The sequence below is a fragment of the Nelumbo nucifera genome, chromosome 3 (genome assembly GCF_055504915.1).
Source record: "Nelumbo nucifera cultivar China Antique chromosome 3, China Antique-T2T, whole genome shotgun sequence".
NCBI lineage: Eukaryota > Viridiplantae > Streptophyta > Magnoliopsida > Proteales > Nelumbonaceae > Nelumbo > Nelumbo nucifera.
The window spans coordinates 74,499,158-74,520,475 of NC_142651.1; the positions used below are offsets into that span (position 1 = coordinate 74,499,158).

Here is a 21,318-nt window from a genome sequence, read left to right on the forward strand (position 1 = left end):
ACAGAATCCTCTAATCAGATCTGTCATGCAGCCAAGCTGCAAAATCCCGCATACAGATTGGATAATAGAAAAGAGGGCCTTGGAGTATGAAGATGTACATAAGTTCAGCTCAGAATTCAAAAAAAAAAAATCAGCTAGATAGCTTGTTTTCACAGATAAAAAGAAAAGGAAATAGAGGTGAGGAATCAATCTCACAGCTGGGCTCAAGTTTATGTGTTCTATAGACAGAATAAATAGAAAGCAACCAGAAATTTAAGAAGGAAAACTAGATAACTTAGAGAAGAATTAAAGAAGAAAAAAAAAAAGCTTTTGTATCAATTATTCATTAGTTGACTGTATCAGATTTCCCAAATCGATACATTTGCTTTGGATCTGTTCTCAGAAAAAAAAAAAAAAAAAAAATCACCTACATCTACGGGAGAGATAAATCCATCCATCCCTGCCGATGAAAAATGATGAGAGATAGTGAACAATTCCTTGTCATTTACATCCCAATTAACCCTCAGCTCTCGTATATACTTGTTCTCACTTTCCTCACTCAAACTCACGAACCCTTTCAAATAGAAAAAAACCACTCTTTTACAAAGAACACCCTCTTTCTCTCAACCTCTTATCCTTTCCAAAAAAGATCCTCTTTTATCCAAAATATCAATGTTTGCTCTTTTCACTCGAAAGAGGCACATCTACGTACAAAGAAAAGAAGTATCTTTCATATACAAAGTTGTATGCCCTTTTGGTCTTTCCTAAGGGGGATCACACTCACCGTTGGCTTACAATCTAAACAACGATTGTGCAAAAGCAAAACAACCCTGATAAGATTAAATAAATCTATATCTATATTATTTATAAAAGAGCGAATCCTCTTTTTTCTGGATTTTTCATTGGATATTTTATATCCCTTTTGTCTAAGCACACAGCAGGCACAATGAGGGCATATGCATCATTTATTCTCACTTCATAAACTGTTCACTCATAACTGTTTAGAAACTACCCACTTATTAAGTTATAGCCATTTAAAAATTGTCCATTGATTATAAATAGTTGTTTTAGAGATACTGTCACGTGCAAATACATGTACATATTTACTAATAGTTAAAAGAAGAACAATGAAAGAAGAAGGAAAAATTAAACATGCTACGGAGAGATTGGTACAGATAGAGTGCCAAATTTGCACCAATAAAAAAAAACATTTCATTTATATCTGACCAAACAAATAATTGGTCAGATACAGTCATGGTTGGTATTGTTAATAATTAGACTCCAAGAAACCAACCCCAGTGCGCATGCTAATACCTTTTAGAGTTTGAAACGTTTGGCAGTTTAGGAAACCAGACGTCTTAACTTCATAAAAAATGCAGATAGTTTCTTGAAACTGGGGTTGTACATGCATGCCTTTTCTAATAGTCCGTGTTCTGTGGACCCGTGGGTTCACGGGATGCATGAACCTACCAATGAAAGGCGACCACGTTGGTTGGGTGAAAAGAATCTAACGTTAACGGGCTTTTGGCCATTAACTAAAGTGACCGGTTGAACCGGACACAAAATGACAAAAATCATGTGAATATCCTCTCAGTACCCTCCCTCCCATTTTCTATTTCTCATCCCATTTAGTTATTTAAATAACTAAATAATATTGTAAATAACTAATTTTATGTATATCAATTAATAATTCTTGAAAATAACTTTCAAAAAAATGTTTATTAATAATAATATTAAAATGTTATTATATATTTATTATTTATTTATCTATACTAAAATTAATATTTATTTTATCTTTAGTAAATATTTATTGTCTTTTGTGATTAAATATATTTTCAATAATTATTAAAGATTAAACTACTATTATTTAACTTTTAAATTTAATTTATTGTACTTATTGTTTTTTAATAATTGTGTATTTTTGCTATAAATTTTTAGTTATTATTGGAGATTAAACTAATTTATTAGAGATTAGACTATTAATTTAGCTAAAATTAGGAGTGCTCACAAGTTGGCTCGACTCGGTTGTAGGTTGTTTGACCAACCAAATCAACCTAGTTAGGTTGGGGAGTTGGTCACCCGAAACCAACTATCCATTAGTGAAAATTGGCCAACTCGAGTTGCATCAGTTTGGGCAGATTTTTGGTTTGGTCGGTCGGTCCAAAAGATTTAAACTTAAAAAATTAAAAAATAGTGACATTAGTAAAAAAATAAATTTAAAAATTAAATTTATGATATAAAATATTTTAGACTAAGAAATATGAGAAATTTGCCACTTTCCTATATTAAAATATAAAATATTAACATATATCTATGCTTAGGGTGTTCGATTTACAAATGGCCAAAGCAAAATTGATCCAATTCGATGGGGTTAGGAAATTGTTGAACCAAAGCCAATCGTAGGGATAGCAATTTCCCCATTTCCCTGATCTCCATGGGGATCCGCCCCGAATGGGGTGGGGATGGGGATGGTTCCCCCCATCCCCTGCAGAGAAGGGGATTGGGAAATTTCCATCCCCATTGGTGGGGACGTGGAGAGCACTCTTCACCCCATAGGGACCTCGATCCCCACCCCATGGGATCCCCACTAATATATATGTATATATGTACACATACGTCTATATATTATTTAAAAATATTATTTAATATATTTGAATATTTTCTAATAGGATTTTAAATTTTAATTATTTTACTTTTATTTTTATAAATAAAATAAAAAATAAAAACAAAATGATTGACATTATAAAAAATCATGGGGGAGTGGGGATCCCTACGGGGATGGGATTCCTTGTGGAGGTGGGGATTAGTGGGCACAAGGACGGGGATGGGGAGAAGCTTTTCGTTCCTGCCCCCCCTCGTTGCCATTTGTAGCCGACTGGAAATACTAGAAAACTTACCAACTCGGGTCGAGTTGGTCGGTTTCATCAATTTGATGAACAACCCTAGTTAAAATTAATTGTTGTTATTTTTGTATTGAAAAGAAATTATTAAAAGTAGTATATAAAATATAAATAGTTATTAATTATTTAAAAAGTTAAAAAAATATAAAACAATTGTATACTCTTATGTGTTTCTATTGTTTAGCTTTTACTTAACAAATCCCATGCATCGCATGGGTTCCCGCTAGTAAATAAATATATAACGTTAGTTATATATTTGGTTAATAATATTATTATTAAACTAAGAACGATACTTCATTCAAAAATTTCTAGATTAACAATCATATAAAAATAATAAAGATCAATCATCTAATTTAAAAAAGAGTAATAAAAATTAATAATTTTTGGTTTGGACTTAGACCAGTTCGGTACAATTGGGAATTATACAAGTCTTAATTTTTCTAAACAAATCTCCTTCTATTTTGTTCTGAAATAATAAAAATTTATTTTTAAGAATAATTTTTAATTTTGAAATTTAAATTAATACAATTTCATCTAAAATAATTAGTAAAAATTATGAATAAAATTATAATTAATAACAAATAAAATTCATTTAATTTTTATTTATAATAATTAAAAATTAAAAAAAATATTAAATAAGAATACATTTAATGGAGTTTATATAACGATATGTAAATTTTGTTTTAATAACGATATGCTTGGGTTGGATTTGAACCAACTTGGCCCAATTGGAAATGTCATCAGGCTCCTCTGGTTTTAGTTAAATAAAACCCGTGGATCGCATGGATCCCGACTAGTAAAGTTTGTTTTTCAAAGATTCAAATGGCTCCCAAAGGAGATATGGCATCGTTATTTGAGAACCTAAGAATATGTTAGTGTTTTTTTTCAAGAAATTTATTAACATTGATTCTTAGAATAAGTGATATTCAATTTACAATAATTGTCAAAGGGTAAAACTTCGTAGTACTGCCGTTTATGACATGTAATGGTCCAGCTTCTGCTTCAACTTTCAAATAAACATTTTTATTCATAAAACCAAGGTTTAAAGTATCAACACATATCGTCCCATATTGGCTGATACATATTGTTTCGGTACCCTTCCAATATGCTCCTATAGTGGGTGTATCGGGGGTCTGACTGGCTCAAGGGGTGGAGGAGCCCTAAACCAGCCCTCCTGAACTGATTTAAAAAATAAATAAAAAAAAGAGCACAAAAGTGTGTATCAATTCGCCCGATACGCCGGTAGGGGCATATTGATATTTTGAACCTTGCATAAAACTCTTTCCTTTGAAATGAAAATCTGACTTTTTCACTTCTTTTAAACAATTAAATAGGAAATGTAGAATTTTCCAAAGTAGGGGTGGTAACTGGTAAGTTTGTAGGTAAAGGTTTTCTCCAGTACTTGGTATTTCTCTCTTTTCATGTTCCAAATTCAGTTCCCAATATTACTAAACAGAGTTGAGTTGATGAGAAGAAATACATTTCAGTTGCGCCCAAACATGTCGTTTCTAGTAAATCACTTGTCTACTTCACGCAAAATCTAAAGAGTTTCCTCTTTCTCGTTACCTTTTGAGAAGCATCTACATCGTTCCTTCTTGAGAATTGGGTATCAGCTCCTATCATTATATTATTATAGTCCCAGACTCCCAGCCAAGGTTCAAAGTATCGACATAATCGACCTGTCTCGGCCGATATGTATTGTTCTGGGACCCCTCCGATACGCCCCTATAGTGGGTGTATTGGGGGTTTGACCAATTCACGGTGTGGAAAAGCCCTAAATCGGCCCCCCTAAACCAATTTGAGAAAAAATAAAAAATAAAAAGTAAAGAAAAAAGTAGTATCCATTTGCCCGATACGCCCTATATTTTGAACCTTGTTCCCAGCTTGATAATCACAAAGCCTTTTTACACATGACTCATCTTTTATACCGAACAGATTAGTCTTGAATCGTAATTGTCAACAATGAATGGTGATCCAAGTCCTATTCTGCTTAAAATTCTTTTGTTTAGGCTTCGTTGGTTAGTGGTGTAGTGTAATTTAATTTGCAATGGTGCATAACTTTGGCAGTGCAAATGAATTAAGTCCAAATAGTGGTTTAAGTTTGCTACAAGTTTTACTTTTTGTTTGTTTGTTAGCAGTGCAGGCAAAAGTAAAATAAAACCTAAAGCAAAATAAAGTACAGGCCAAAACAAAAATGAATCATAATCTGCAATTTTCTCATTTGTACTCCCATGTATTTGTACTAGTGTAAATGGAATTGCACTGCAAGCAAACATAACCTTGGGAAATTTACACCTTTTAAATATTGGATTGTTTTGCAACATTCAGTTTCCTAGTGTAACTCGCCAAAAATAAAAGTTTCCTAGCGTTTCTCTTTCTATTGAATTCATTGTAAACAATAGAGATTTGTGATTTGTCTCTCGCAATCTCATTGAACTGAGTGAGTTTTCCCTTCAATCATCTCTCTCTCTCTCTCTCTCACATACACACACACACACAACCATACCCCCATATGCGCCCCTGTCCCCTACACAAAAAAAGGTACACCTATAGAAATGCCTAATGATATATCCTAATGCATCTGTAAACTTTCACATGAAACATAAGAAAATCTTGAATCTGTAAGTACCACTAATCAACATATAATTCCTGGAAGAAAGGATTATCAGCATTCCTTATTTCTAGCTTGAGCAGAGCTGTCTATGGTAGATTCTGATGCAGTTCCATTGCTTTTACTTCATTGTTTCTCTTGTCATCAGGTATTCATTATTCTAAAAGGATGTGAACATTGGTAAGGTAGCATCCTACATCTCAATACTGTCCCAGTCAACTGATCCGTCTTCAACACCATAGTCAGATTGTTGAAGCCTGTTGCGAGCCAACCTGCTCATCACTGCAAGACCTGAAGCAGTAACCAATTTTAATCAGAACCACCAAAACCGCACATCTTTTTTCCTACAATGATCATATAGTTGCATCATTTCTATCATCTTCCATTGTGCATTTACAGGAGGTTCCATCGAGTTCAATGGAGCATACCAATCACTTTCTTCATATTGTACAAAAATCATTTCTATAACCTTCCATTGTAAATATTACAGGAGGTTCCTTCCAGTTCCATCTAATAATTTTTTTACTATTCATCTAATCACAAGCCAAAAGAAAAAGAAAAAATAAATTAAGAAATTTTGTTGTCTGGCTAGGACCATGTAATTGCATAATCATAGGCAATATGGTCTCAGATACTTGAAGTTTTTCTAGTTAAATATGGTTCAGTGGGATTTGGTTTTCCAATTTGTTATAAATCGTAAGAAAAGTAAAATTTAACTAGTTCTATATCCCTTAGTGAATAAGAAAAACCATGACGACCCCAATTACCTCCTATAGAATTGGCATAACAAAAAGGATAAGAGTGGTGGATAAAGATGGTGTGATTGGGAATCTATATTTCTTCTATGGAGTGGTTTGGGTATCAGGAGAGCTGGGGATATCAATCCGCTTCTCTTGCTGAAACTCTCATGAAGATTCCTTGTTTCTTTGAGTGCTTTGTGGTTTAGTTTGTTGAAATCGAATTATTTAAAATCTGAAGATATTGTAGGGAAGGAATTTTCATGATTCTCCCTTTTGATAAGGGTCACCTGATGTTCTAAAAAATCTGGTTGATCAAAATTCGAAATATGGAAGCGAATCATGCTGGAACCGGATTAAATTAACTAGAAGATACTTCTGTTTTGAATGGACATAGTCCTTGCTGCCCCTGGTCTTATTTAGAAATTGTGAATACTTTAAGATTCTCTACATGTTGGGTAATAGAGCTGCACATTTGTATCACTAAAAAAAGCTAAATTACTTTCATCTAAAGTAGTTTGGGATAAGGAACCTCCTTTTTGATTGTTAGAAGTTCTTTGGGATGATTGTATTGATGATGTATCTTAATAGATTAGCTTTTTAACCATAAAAAACAGTAAATCCTAAAATTCTTTTTCCCCTTACTATACAAATACACATGCATTATGTATATAGATATTTATGCATAGGGACCACTGATTGGAGCAATTTGTAAAACCTTGGGCAGACAAGCATCAAGAATACAGATTCAAATCTGTGAGCATCCACCTTGAACAAAAAATGCCAAAGGTTAGGTCTGTATCCAGTCAACCCCACCCAAGACCTCAAGCCAGGAAGAATATTGGATAATGACCCCATGCATGTGAAGTTGTAAACATGTATGCATTTAGAACTATCATGCACGCACCTTCAACCATTTTGTAGAGAGCTGACCACCATCTACCTCTAGAAACCTGGTACTGATTCAGTGTCTCTTCAATGACTTTGTCATGCTTCCCTTCCAATACACACTGAAGAGTAATGATTGCATCCTTGGTTTTCTTGATAATGCTGTCCTCATCTTCAATGTCCAGGTTTTGGAGATCATTCTGCGAAGAAGACAGACTAACAGACAGGGCAAACTGTGCAGCAGCAGCCCAGCGGGAAGAGGCTAGCCATCTTCTCTGTCCATCTTGCCCCCTGGTTTCTTTTCTGGTTGACCTGTTTTCACCTTCTCCAAGAACTAAGCTGCGTAAATACTGGGCATTTGCAGATCCTGTACTTTGAACCATCTTAGAGAAAGCGCTCCCTTCATTTAACAGAAGATCCTCTGGTGTATCAAACTCTAGAACCTGAATAAAAGCATTTAATCTTCAGGTACAGTATCAAAACTATAAATAGAAACATGGGATATAACAATTTGAATATGAAATAGACTTGGAATTTTATTAGCTGATTTCCAGAATTTGGCTTGTCCACTTTTAAAAAAGAAAATTTTGTACCCTTGAGAAGAAAGCTCATTTACTGCTGACAAAGCAGACACACTGGATAGGTGTTATCAAGGAAATTTCTTAGGCCAAGTACCATACTTATCTATCATGTCCTGTATGAATCTTATAACATCTGATCTATTGCATTCTTTAGCACAAACCAGAAGAGGAGTTGTGTGTATCTAAAAGATGGTTAGCATCATTAAATTAAATAAAGATGTCTTTCTTCATACTCATCCACCAAGATTTGATTTGTCCTACGAAGATAGCAAGGTACAGTCAGACCCAGATCATTGAATCATTCACAAGTCCATGAAAAGAGATTAATCATGGGTCAATTGCCACCAGTTGACCCAGTAAATGTGGCATCATAAATAAAAATATAAAAATCTGTTTATTATCTATATTTAGTTGAGTAATTATAGACATAATTGTGTTTATTATATTAATAAATTACATAACTAATAATGTTTATCTAGTTAAAATAAATTTTTATGTTTCTATAATTACTGTATAGGCCATTTAATACATGATGACGAGTTGAGGTTTAATGGCCTTTGTTTTTTCCACCACACAAGAGACACAAGCTCCAGTCTTCAAGTGCACCTTTTGTGCAAAAAGCATATGTACAGAGAGACCAATTACCCAGATGGTTTGACAAACATTAGCCATGCTTTAAAAATCCAGTGAGTTCTCAGAAAACCTGACAAGCCCATAGTGGTTTGACTGGGTTTTAAACAATTTTAGGCCTGGGGTTTCTAAAACCCACGAATCTGTGACAACAATGATGTGAAAGACAATAGGAGCATACAAGCAAAGTTAAAATGCTTGAAGTACCTGGCCAGCATCAAGCAAAAGAACTCGGTCACAGTCAATGATGGTATTCAGTCGGTGAGCAATAACAAGCATTGTGCATGATTTAAACTCTTCCCTAATGGTTTTCTGGATGAGAGCATCAGTTCTAACATCAACAGCAGCCGTGGCTTCATCAAGAACAAGAATCTTTGATCTCCGCAGCAAAGCACGTGCCAGACTTAACAGTTGCCTCTGTCCAACACTGAAATTTTCCCCTGCCTCAGAAACCTTGACACACCAAAGAGTGACATCTGTGTTAAAATATTATGCACGTTTTCTAGTTTATTTGATAAGAAACATTGTTGGGACTTCTCAATCATGCATGCTGAGGTTTTGTCTTCTTATTAGAATGTAATGAATCTGTAATTGTCCAATCAAATACCTATTTTATGGAACGTCATATTCCAGACAGCGGCTAAACAAAGGTTGGAATAGACAATCATTTAACATTATTAGCAACCAAGAAAATGAATAGGTAAATAGAAATTTACTAGATTTGGACAATTAGATCTTAAATCCCAATTGCTGCCTGTTCATTAGGTGTCACAAAATCTGTTTCTATATGGTAACTTTGCTCCCACCCAAAGAAAAAATAAAGAAACAAATTTGAGCAACATACCTCAGCATCCAAACCCAAAGAGTTTCTTCTGATTACATCCTTTAGATGTGCTCTTTCTAAAGACTCCCAAAGATCAGCATCATTATGCTCATTGAAAGGATCAAGATTGAATCGTACAGTTCCTAGAAAACAAATAAATGAGCATTCATATTAGTTACAATCGGAAGATCAACTTAATCCACATCAATATGAGAGATTGAGTGAGAATCTATATCAGTTACAATCATAGTTGTCCTGGCAACACCTAGGTAATATGGTGCTTTTTTAACATCTTGTTCTTTGACTTGGTGTTTTTGCATGGGCATGTCCAATCTACCATGTCTCATGCTAGATCATATAGTCTGGAGTTTTTCTCATTAGACAAAGCAATATTCCCTTTCTTTGTTTACCTTTGTAGCTAATTAATTTATTTATTTTGTGTTGGGGGCTGGGGGGAGTTATTTGAAGAACTTCAAAATACAAATCTATAATATCAAGGATTTTCTATTAATGAATGCTGTGATGCATCTTCAATTAACTACTGTTTTGGTGGGCCATGTAGGTTGTTCAAATCTGTTGAAGTTTGACCTGCCATAGAATTCTGTCTTGTTCGTTGACTGTAGAGTAAAGTAGACAGCAAGAAGTAGGAGAGGAAAGAAGAAAAGAGAGAAGAGAGAAAAGAGAGAAAGGCTGGTTCGAATTAGGGAAAAAAGTTAATCCCTTGATTCGGCCAGACCTATTATTATATTATTGACTTATTGAAAAAGACTTGAGTGCCCTTCTTTAAGTAAGAGGCACTCGAACTAACATAACAGTACACATCAGCATTCTCAACAAGTACAAAGACTGAAATACCCCTTCACTAACACCACTAACACTCCCCCTCAAGCTGGTGAGTATATATCATATAATCCCAGCTTGTTACATATGTAGTCCACTCTCCCTCGACTCAAGCCTTTTGTAAACAAGTCTGCCCACTGGTTTCCCGTACTAACATATGCAGTTTCTATCACCCCATTCAGCACCTTCTCTCTCACAAAATGACAGTCAACTTCGATGTGCTTGGTTCTTTCATGAAACACTGGATTGGAAGAGATATGAACCGCTGCCTGATTGTCACAGTAGAGCTTCATTGGAGTACTGATGTCATATCCTATCTCCTGTAGAAGGTTCCTCAGCCACACTAGTTCACAAGCAGTATGTGCCATGGCCCTATATTCCGCTTCTGCACTGCTTCTTGCCACAACTGTTTGCTTCTTACTTTTCCATGTTACCAGGTTACCCCCCAGAAAGGTGCAATAGCCTGTGGTAGATCGTCTATCAGACATAGAACCTGCCCAATCAGCATCGGTGTATCCTTCTACTACCAGTTTTCCACCACTTCTGTACAGCAAACCACGACCAGGAGCTCCTTTCAGATACCTCACAATCCTTAGCACTGCATTCCAATGTGGGACCAAAGGTTTCTGCATGAACTGACTCACCACACTAACCGCAAATGAAATATCTGGCCGAGTAATGGTTAGATAGTTTAGTTTGCCTACAAGTCGTCGGTATCTTCCAGGCTCTTCAAACACTTCACCTATATCACTGCTCAGCCTCGTATTTGTTTCCATAGGTGTCTCAGCCGGTTTAGTACCCAACAATCCTGTTTCTTCCAGTAAATCAAGCACATATTTCCTCTGGCACAAATTAATGCCATGCTTAGATCTTGCTACCTCTATGCCCAAAAAGTATTTCAACTTGCCAAGGTCCTTTGTCTGAAAATGTTCCTGTAGGAATGCCTTCAATCTGTCAATGCCCATTTTATCATTCCCAGTCACAACGATATCATCCACATACACCACCAATATTATTTTACCTGCCGAAGAGTCAAGACTGAAGACAGAGTGATCAACTTGGCACTGTTTCAGACCAAACTTCTTGACCACCTCACTGAACCTACCAAACCATGCTCGAGGGGACTGTTTAAGTCCATAAATAGCCTTCTTAAGTCTACATACCTTACCATCCTCCCCCTAAGCAACAAACCCAGGTGGTTGCTCCATGTAGACCTCCTCGAGCAAATCCCCATGCAAAAAGGCATTTTTGATATCGAGCTGATGGAGAGGCCAACCAGACATAGCTGCAAGAGAGATGACGACACGAACTGACCCTATCTTAGCAACCGGGGAGAACGTCTCCGTGTAGTCAATGCCATAGGTTTGGGAGTACCCTTTGGCAACCAGCCGCGCCTTCAGGCGCTCAACACGACCATCTGGCAAGTACTTAACACTATACACCCACTTACAACCGACAGCCTGCTTCCCAGGAGGAAGAGCGGTGAGATCCCAAGTGTGATTATGATGCAAGGCAGAGAGCTCTTCTTCCATAGCACGGCACCACTCTGGAGAGGTAAGGGCTTCCTGGACATCCTTAGGAACAACCACGGAGGATAACAAAGATATGAACTGGCGATGGGAAGCGGAGAGGTGGGTAAGTGAAACAAAATTGGAAATAGGGTGAAGGGTGCAAGTACGCTTACCTTTCCGTAAGGCAATAGGAAGATCTAGGTCGGAGGCTGGTGTCGAAGCTGGAGCTGGATCTGTCGACGGTGATGAAGCTGGAGGAGCTGCAGCCGGTACACGTGGGCGATGTGTATACACGTGACGGATGGGTGGACGGTCAACCAATGGTGGCACCGGAGGCAAGGACGTAGGCATGACTGGAACCAAAGGAGGTGGATCAGCCACAGGAAGAGGAAGAGGAGGTGGTGATGTGGGGGAAGCAGCAGCACCGGACCCCACGAAGAACGGAGTAGACTCAAAGAATGTAACATCAGCACATACCAAGGAACGACGAGAACTAGGATGATAACACTTGTACCCTTTCTGAGTTCGGGAATAACCAAGGAAGATACACTTCATGGAACGTGCATCTAACTTGTCAGTCCCGGGACTCAGATTATGAACAAAGCAGACACACCCAAATACCCGAGGAGAAAGCGGAAACGGAGACATGTTGGGGAATAAGACACTAAAAGGAGAACGACCATCAAGGATAGACGTGGGCATCCGATTAATTAAGAAACAAGAGGTGAGCATTGCATCGCTCCAAAAAGTTTTGGGAACATTCATGTGGTGCATGAGGGAGCGTGCCGTTTCTACAAGATGGCGGTTCTTTCTCTCAGCAACCCCATTTTGTTGCGGAGTATAGGTACATGAAGTTTGGTGTATAATGCCATGTTGGTCCAAGTATTCTCGAAAAGATGAAGACAAGTATTCACGACCATTATCAGAACGGAAAATTTTGATGTGAACACCAAATTGATTACGGATCTCAGCATAAAATTTCTGGAAGATGGAAAATAATTCACTTCTTTCTTTCATTAAATAGAGCCACGTCATTCTTGAACAGTCATCAACAAAAATAACAAAATATCGGTATCCATTATATGACATCACTTTATAAGGACCCCAAACATCTGAATGAATTAAAGAAAAAAGACTCGACACACGGTTATCGACCCTAGAACGAAAGGGAACACGATGGTGTTTCCCAAATTGACAAGACTCACAATCTAAAACAGAAAGTTGACTCAATGAAGGGACTAAGGACTGCAACACTTTCAGCGAAGGATGACCAAATCTACAGTGCCACTGGAGAGGAGAAATGGATGACTGAAGAGCCGTTGACGTTCGTCCACCACCATCAAGATAATACAGTCCACCGGCTTCATGCCCTCCACCAATCTTCATCCCCGTCTTGAGATCCTGAAAAACACACATAGAAGGGTAAAAAGTGATGGAGCACTTAAGTGACTTGGTTAGCTTACTAACAGACATAAGATTAAATGGAAGCTTAGGTACATATAAAACAGAGGATAGGGATACAGGGTCTAGGTCAACATTACCAACACCACAGATAGATGACGTGGAGCCATTAGCAAGGGTAACAGATTGTGATGTTGAGCAATGAGTGAGAGATGAAAACACACCTGGAGTTCCCGTCATGTGATCGGAGGCTCCAGAGTCAATAATCCAGGGGTTGGGTGTGGATGCCAAACAAGCCATACCTGAGTGTGCAAAGGAAGCTGTGTTCTGCTGCGACTTGGATTGAACAAACCTCTCATACTCATCACGAGGAACACTCACCATCTCCTTGCCTGGACCATCTGAGGGAGTAGAAGGCATCGGGTCAGCTGACCGTTTCTCCTGTGTAGGGCTGAAACTGGTGTCACTAGTCATGGCATGGTTGGCCCACGTCGAGGGAGGACCATGTAAGTCATAGCAGTAGTTAATGGTATGTCCATCCAAACCACAGTGAGTACACTTCCGTGGACCCGAGCCACGTCCTCTACCACGAGCTCCCCCTGAATCTCTGCCTCCAGTACGACCACCACCACGGATATGTGTAGATCCACCACTACCACTCCTGCCAGGCTGGGTTCCTCGAGTCCCACTTCTGCCACCTCGGCCTCTTGACACTGCAAATGCTGATTTATCGGAGACATTAGAGTCCATAGATCCAATGGAAGCCCTCCGAAGACGAGCAAACACCTCCTCTAAAGATGGAAGAGCAGATCCCCCTAGTATCTGGGCTCGTACTGGTTCATACTCAGACTTCAGCCCCACCAGAAACCGTGTTACATCAAGCTGCTCTCGCTGTTGCTGTTGAACTTTGACATCTGAAGTGAGAGGATGATAGACATTTAACTCATTACGGATATTCCTCACATTGGCATAGTACTCCTCAAGGCTCTGATTTCCCTGTTGCAGATTGAAGTATTCCTGATACAGTTGATATACCCTAGTGGTATTATCCTGACCTGAATACAGTTTCTTGGCATGATCCCACACCTCTTTGGCTGTGTCAAGAAACATGAAGTTCACACTGATTTTGGGTTCCATACTGTTCCACAACCATGTAATGATCTGTGCATCTTCCTGTTCCCAGTCTTCATACTCCTGAGAATTAGCGGGGGGTTTCTCCTCTCTTATATGCTTCACTTTCTTCTTCGCCTTCAGAAAAACCTCTACAGACTTGGCCCAAGGGACATAATTCTCTCCATTCAGTTTAATGGAGGTCATTTGGACATTCAGGTAGTCAGTAGATATCATGACACTAGGTTTACTATCACTGTTATCTGCCATTGCCGAACTCCCTTAATTCTGAGCACTGAATTAGGAGCACTACACACTGCACACTACACACAGACACTTCATCGAAATCTGCACACTGATTTCAACAGCTGAGAACTGCAACACCACAAACCCTACTCACCGAAGTCTGTACACTGATTTCAGCAGTATTAAATGTTGAAAACTACAACACCACAACCCCTACTCACCGAGGTCTACACACTGATTTCAGCGATATCAAAAGCTGAAAACCACACTTGTAACACCACCAACATTAATCCACAACTATAGGAAGCTTCACCATTAAGTAGACACTATTGCCATTCGAATCACACACAAACCAGAATAAACCCTAGCATAAACCCTAGCATACTGCAATCTGAAAACCCATCATGCGAACTGTACTACACCTCTCATGTATTCCATAACAAAAAAAATATATAAAAAAAACTTTACCTCATCGCCTGAAGGCCAACCATACGAAGGGCTGAGACACCACTGCACCACACGTACCAGCCCTAACTAGGGCTTAGAAACCACAGCAACCAATCACCAACGACACAATCGGAGGCATAGAGACCTCCTAGGGAAGAGGGCGATCACTCCTTTTCAGCCCTTTTCCCAGTCTCCAACTCACAACTGAGAACCCCAAGTGAAACCCTAATTCGAATGCGCAGAAGGCAGAATTCTAGCAAGTCTGATTTGGTGAACCTAGCTCTGATACCATGTTGAAGTTTGACCTGCCATAGAATTCTGTCTTGTTCGTTGACTGTAGAGTAAAGTAGACAGCAAGAAGTAGGAGAGGAAAGAAGAAAAGAGAGAAGAGAGAAAAGAGAGAAAGGCTGGTTCGAATTAGGGAAAAAAGTTAATCCCTTGATTCGGCCAGACCTATTATTATATTATTGACTTATTGAAAAAGACTTGAGTGCCCTTCTTTAAGTAAGAGGCACTCGAACTAACATAACAGTACACATCAGCATTCTCAACAAGTACAAAGACTGAAATACCCCTTCACTAACACCACTAACAAAATCAAATAAGCTGTTTTGGTGGTGAAGATCAAGATGGATACCACATACCTGAGAAAAGAACTGGTGATTGTGGGATAATCCCAAGAACTTTGCGTAAATCCATCAGACCAAACTTTGCAACATCACAATCATCAATTAAAATTCTTCCTCTTTCAAGTTCTACAATCCGAAACAAAGCATTAAGCATGCTCGATTTCCCAGCTCCAGTCCTGCCTACTATTCCTATCTTCTCACTAGGAGAAATCAAGAAAGACAAGCCATGCAGCACAGGAGGAAGTTCAGGCCTGTATCGTAAGACAACATTTTCAAATTTGATAGATCCTGTTGAGGGCCATCCTGGTGGAGGGCGGTTGCTCTCAATAATGGCTGGAGCCTCAGAAGGTAACACAATATATGTTCCTATTCGCTCCACAGCATTTAAACTATTCTCAGCCAGACTTGCAAGTCTTAAAACAGCAGTCAACAGGTTTGTGATATTTAAAGCATAACTGAGAAGAAGACCCATTGTAGATGCAAACACAACCTGATTTTCTGCCCGTTGGTTCTGCATGACTGCAAACGATGCTGTTAACCAGATCATAACTCCTCCCAATGTTTCAAGCCGGATAGCAAGCCAACGATTTGAACTCATATTCACAAGAGTGAATCTAATATTATTGTCCATTGATTTCCCATTAATGTTGGCCATCCGATCATAGGCCTTGTATGCACGAATGGTTGTTAAACCATTCAGTGCTTCTCCAAATTGTGCATAGACAGGAGATCTGGTTATTGAATCCAGCCGTTTAACTTCGCGAGCAGTGCTCTGTCAAATAAAAAAGTCTTGCATTGTTAGAACACCTACTCATATTACCAGAGATTATGAAATGAAAAATGTTTTGGCAACTATTAAACATGAGCAAGAAATTCTGAGAAAATCATAGTTTTCAGGACAAAACAAGCATAATTTTCAACATGTGATTAAACAGTCCTGGTTTAATGCACTTTCCCATTGGAAACATGCTTCATCTCTGCTCTCCACCCTCACATTATCACTCTGCTTTTGACTACAATGATACTTTTAAATGAATACTGGGCCAAAGCATTAAAACACTAAAGCCTGAAGTTTGGCATTTCACTTGCCTAAATTGAGGCATAAGCATCACAATTGCACATTTTTTTAAATAAAACCAAAATAAGATAGTCATTGCTCTAATCTATTTCTTCCCAATGGGCTTTTTCTTTTCTGTTTAGGGCCTATTGGGCCTGAAGTTTGGCATTTCACTTGCCTAAATTGAGGCATAAGCATCACAATTGCACATTTTTTTAAATAAAACCAAAATAAGATAGTCATTGCTCTAATCTATTTCTTCCCAATGGGCTTTTTCTTTTCTGTTTAGGGCCTATTGGGGTAACTCACAGTATTCCTAGTGAGTTTTGATATTCCTAAATAAAAAAACATAGTTATGATTTCTTTTTGAATTGTCATTTTTTATTCAAAGACAAATATAATAATAATTAAGCTCGAACCTATTAATTGCACTGTGAAATTGTCATTTTTTATTCAACTTAGGTGCACGCCTCAGTTATATGTCATGAGCATGCCATACTTCATATTGCACCTCAGGTCACTTAAGGTTATCAGGTATGCCTCTCCTTGTTAGAGTCGACAGTCCAGGGGTACTTAAAGTCATTTCACAATGTTTTATTTAAAGGTGTTTTGTCTATTATGTCTAAAGTTAAGTAGGGTGTCCCATCCATAAAGAGGGGCACAAAAGTCTTTGTACTTAATATTACAAACCTATATAGACAATTCTGGTTGGCTGAGAATATGTGATTTTTCTTTCAAGCAACGACCATTTAACCATCTCTTCTTCTCTTCTTTTTTCTTTTATTCCAGGACAGAAATCAGATCTGATCAAACTAATAACATGGTATCAGAGCTCTGATTTCCTGCCCAGTTTTTCTCTCTTTTAGCGCCTTCCAGCACACCAATTTTGAGATTTCTTAGTATTACCTGGAGGATCGAAGAGAGGCCACAAAGGAGTGATCATTTTCTCTCTAGGGAGGTATTCATGCCTCTAGGTGCTGCAGTAGGTGTTGTTTCAGTGGAGTTTTAGAAAAACCCTCTAATCGGTGCATCAAAGAGGGACTGTCAGTGATCAGTTTGTGTGGGGTGTTTCAGTGATCTGAAAGGGTACGGTTGTGGATCTCAGGGCCTATTGTGGACTGCCTATTAGCAGGTATGCATATGAAGTGAGTTTCTGTGTGTTTCCTGTTACGGAAAGTGGGTGATAGGTGTGAGAATACATAGGGCTGTCAACGGTCGGGTCTGGATTGGAACCAGCTGGAACTGAAACCGACCCAACATGAAATGTTAAGGACCTGGACCCGGAACCAGACCTGATAGGGTCTGAAATTTTTGGACCCACAATCGAACCAATAGGTTCTCGGGACAATTGGGTCTGACCCAACAGGCCCAATTATAATAAATAAAAAATAAATATTTATGTTTAATATATATTAAATATTCTATATATTATATGTATAGTATATATAATTTATTTATTTAATATTATATATATTGGGTTGGGTCTGAATCGGTTCGGGACTGGTAGAACTGGTTCCAAACTGATAGTAATCGGGACCCTATATCAGGACCCAGAACCAACCTGTCAGTTCTAGTTCCCGGAACCAGAACCAGCCCAATCAGTTCGGTTCCATCAGGTCTGCTGGGTCGGACCCGACCCATTGACAGCCCTAAGAATACAGAACAGTGCTGAAATCTGTTATAGCACATGTTTCTGCTGTAGTTGATTGGTAGTGGTGTAGTGTGGTGCTGTGGGGTGAAGTGACAAAATAAGTGCTATAACCCCTGATTTTTTGAATGTACAAATGACATCTATATGGAGAGAATTATGTGCCATGGACCAAGTCAGTAGAGGTCTTTCTTAGGGCCAAGAAGAAAGCGAAACATGTGAAAGAAGAAAAACCCTTCATTGATTCCCAAGGATATAGTGATTAGGAACAAGAAGATGCACAATTATCACGTGGTTGTGGAATAGTATGGAACCCAAAATCAGTGTGAATTTTATGTTTCTTGATATGGCTAAGGAGATATAAGACCATGCCAAGAAGCTTTATTCTAGACAAGATAACACTACAAGAGTATATCAGCTCCATCAAGAATATTTTAATCTAAAACATGGAAATTAAACACTTGAGGAGCATAATGCTAGTATGAGGAACCTTCCAAGTGAGCTCAATATCTATCATCCCTTGACATCGGATGCTAAAATTCAGCAAAAACAAAGGGAGAAACTTTATGTGATTAGATTTTTAGTGGGTTTGAAGGCTGAGTATGAACTAGTCAGAGATCAAATTCTAGGAGGTTCTGCCCTTCCCTTGGGAAGGTGTTTGCTTGACTCTATAGGATTACTATTGGGTATTTAAAGGGTTCCACCATTTTAGATAGATTAGCCTTTGCAATGACGAGAGGGGGAGGCCATGGAAATAGAAGAGGTCATGGAGTTTAGGGAGGTTGTGGTGGTCTTACGTTGAATCATGGTGATGGACGTAGTGGAGGTCGAGACTCAAGGGGAGGTTGTGGTAATGGGCCTAGGAAGTGCACATATTATTACAGGGAAGGTTCAAAATAGTTGATGCAAGGTTCAAAATATCGATACGCCCGATATGCCAGTAGGGGCGTATAGGGCGAATTGATACTGCATTTTATTGCTTTTTTTTTCGCAACTAGTTTAGGAGGGCTGGTTTAGGGCTCCTCCACCCCCTGAACCAGTTAGACCCCCGATACACCCACTGTAGGGGCGTATCGGAGGGGTCTCGGAATGATACATATCAGCCGATATGGGCCGTTACATGTCGATACTTTGAACCTTGAGTTGATGTTCAGAAAACCGATCAAGCACTCTCTACATCTACTAGTGCCTTTGGGAAGGAGATGATGAGTAAGAAATGTTTCATCGGGCTACCTCCTAGTAGAATACTGCCACTCTTGCCCACTCAAGTATGGCTTGTCTGGCAGCCAAACCTTCACACTAGATTATCGATTTTGGAGCTTCCAATCATATGACTAGGACTCCGGGTTTGTTTTCCTCCCTTTCTTCATCCTCTACATTACAAACAGTTACTTTAGCTAGTGGTTCTACCTCTCCTATTTGTGGTGTTGGTAATGTTGAAATTGCATCGTTGTATTTTAGTATGTGTTCGAATTTCCTTTTAACCTTATGCCTATTAGCAAATTAACCAAATCTCTCAATTGTTCTATAACTTTCTTCCCTGGTTCTTGTGCTTTTCAGGATCTCAAGACGGCGATGAAGATTGGTGGAGGGCAAGAACCTGGGGGATTGTATTATCTTGATGATGGTGGTTTGACAGTAGCTCTCTAGTCTTCTCTTACACCTTTCTAGTGGCATTGCAGGCTTGGTCATCCATCTCTCAAGACACTTCAATTATTCCCTCATTGCATCGTCTTTTTTCATTGGAATGTGAGTCATGTCAGTATGGAAAACACCACCGGTAATCCTAGAGTCGACAATTGTAGTTTGTGTCGTTTTGCTTTAGTCCATTTTGATATTTGGGGTCTAAACAAAGTTCTTTATATATAATGGTTGTAAGAATTTTGTAATTTTTGTTGAGGATTATTCAAGAATGACATGGCTTTATCTTATGAAAGAAAAGAGTGAAATTTGGGGTCCAAACAAAGTTGTGAAGTGTTCCCCAATTTTCAAAAATTTCATGACTAAATTTGAACTCAATTTGGTGCTCACATAAAGATTCTTCATCTAATAATGGAAAAGAATATTTCTATACACCATTTCAACAATACTTAGAACGACATGGGATCATTCATCAAACCTCTTGCACTTTGTAGAGAGATTGGGCCGAATAGGCCGTAGTCCTTTGGTGTCATTCTTATTAGTTCCTTCTTGTTATGTTTTCTTATTGGGCCTTCTTTCTTTATGGGCCTTTAGCTTTTGTTTTGTTTTTAAGTGTATTGCTGATGTGGACACCTACTTAGGGCCTTCTTGTAAACTATGTAAGTTAAGTAAGTCTAATAAAAGATTAGAGTAGGGGAAGAGGAGATTATCGAACTCCTCCTTTCTTTCTCTAATTTTATTGGTTTGGATCACATCTTGGTATCAGAGCAGGTCTTTCTTCGTTTTCTCTTTTTTTTCCTTCTTTTACCATACACCTTTTTTTTCTAATTGAAAGGTGTACGGAGAGATAAATTGCTGATCAATCAGAGATCTTGTTTACCTAGTTGGTAAAGGGTTTGGAGAGTCAGAAGTTGGCCGAAGATTGCCAAGAAAGTGGGACTGCAGAATTTTTCCCAAAACCCTAGCTGACTAGAGAGTTTCCAGTTACAGGTTGAAGAGGTTGTTTGGGTGTGGCGCTCAAGGCTTGGAGGGTTCCCTTTTATCTCCAAAAGTGGGCGGCTACAATTGGAAGTGGTTTGGATTGCTCTGGTTTGAGCGGCTACCTCTTCTCTCTTTCTCCCCAGAGGCCAAGTACGATGAAACCCTAGTTTTGGGACTTTTGAGTGTTGACTGACCTTAGTTAGGCCTATAAAAGTTGAAAACTTTGTTTTTTGATTTTCGTTTGATTAATGGAGCAATCTAGAAGTGAGATGAAGCAAATCCCGATGTCGAAGGTTGGTCCTGTATATTCCATTCTGACAGGAGTGACTACAATTAAACTTGACGGAACAAATTATCTTGCTTGGCACAATCTGTTAAGATCCATGTCTGTAGTAGAGGTAAACTAGGGTTTCTCACAGGTAGTAAGGTGATGCCAAAAGAGACTGATACTACATATGAGAAATGGATGCAAGACAATTACACGGTTATTGGGTGGTTGGTAAATTCTATGCAGCCCCACATAAGTCAACACTATCTATGGATGACTTCAGCCAAGGAAATTTGGGAATAGTGTTACAGAAACATACTCTCAGAAATTAAAAGTTGCAAGGGACTACAAACTGAAGAATGATGTGAAAAATTTAAAACAGGGGGACAA

The 21,318-nt window shown here is 38.5% G+C and overlaps 1 protein-coding gene across 2 annotated transcripts in view; it reads right to left on the reverse strand.

Annotated features, from left to right (window-relative positions):
- Window positions 1-5,154: 5,154 nt before the first annotated feature.
- The window catches only part of LOC104588335 (ABC transporter C family member 2-like), a 107,220-nt gene continuing 91,056 nt past the window's right edge, over window positions 5,155-21,318 (reverse strand). For both annotated transcript variants that reach the window (XM_010246215.3, XM_010246214.3), the window contains 5 exons: window positions 15,349-16,105; window positions 9,171-9,292; window positions 8,534-8,779; window positions 7,135-7,558; window positions 5,155-5,781 (listed from right to left, as the gene is read on the reverse strand). In XM_010246215.3, the coding sequence (XP_010244517.2) occupies window positions 5,684-5,781; window positions 7,135-7,558; window positions 8,534-8,779; window positions 9,171-9,292; window positions 15,349-16,105 (1,647 nt within the window). In that variant the 3' untranslated portion in view covers window positions 5,155-5,683. The remainder of the gene's footprint in view (window positions 5,782-7,134; window positions 7,559-8,533; window positions 8,780-9,170; window positions 9,293-15,348; window positions 16,106-21,318) is intronic.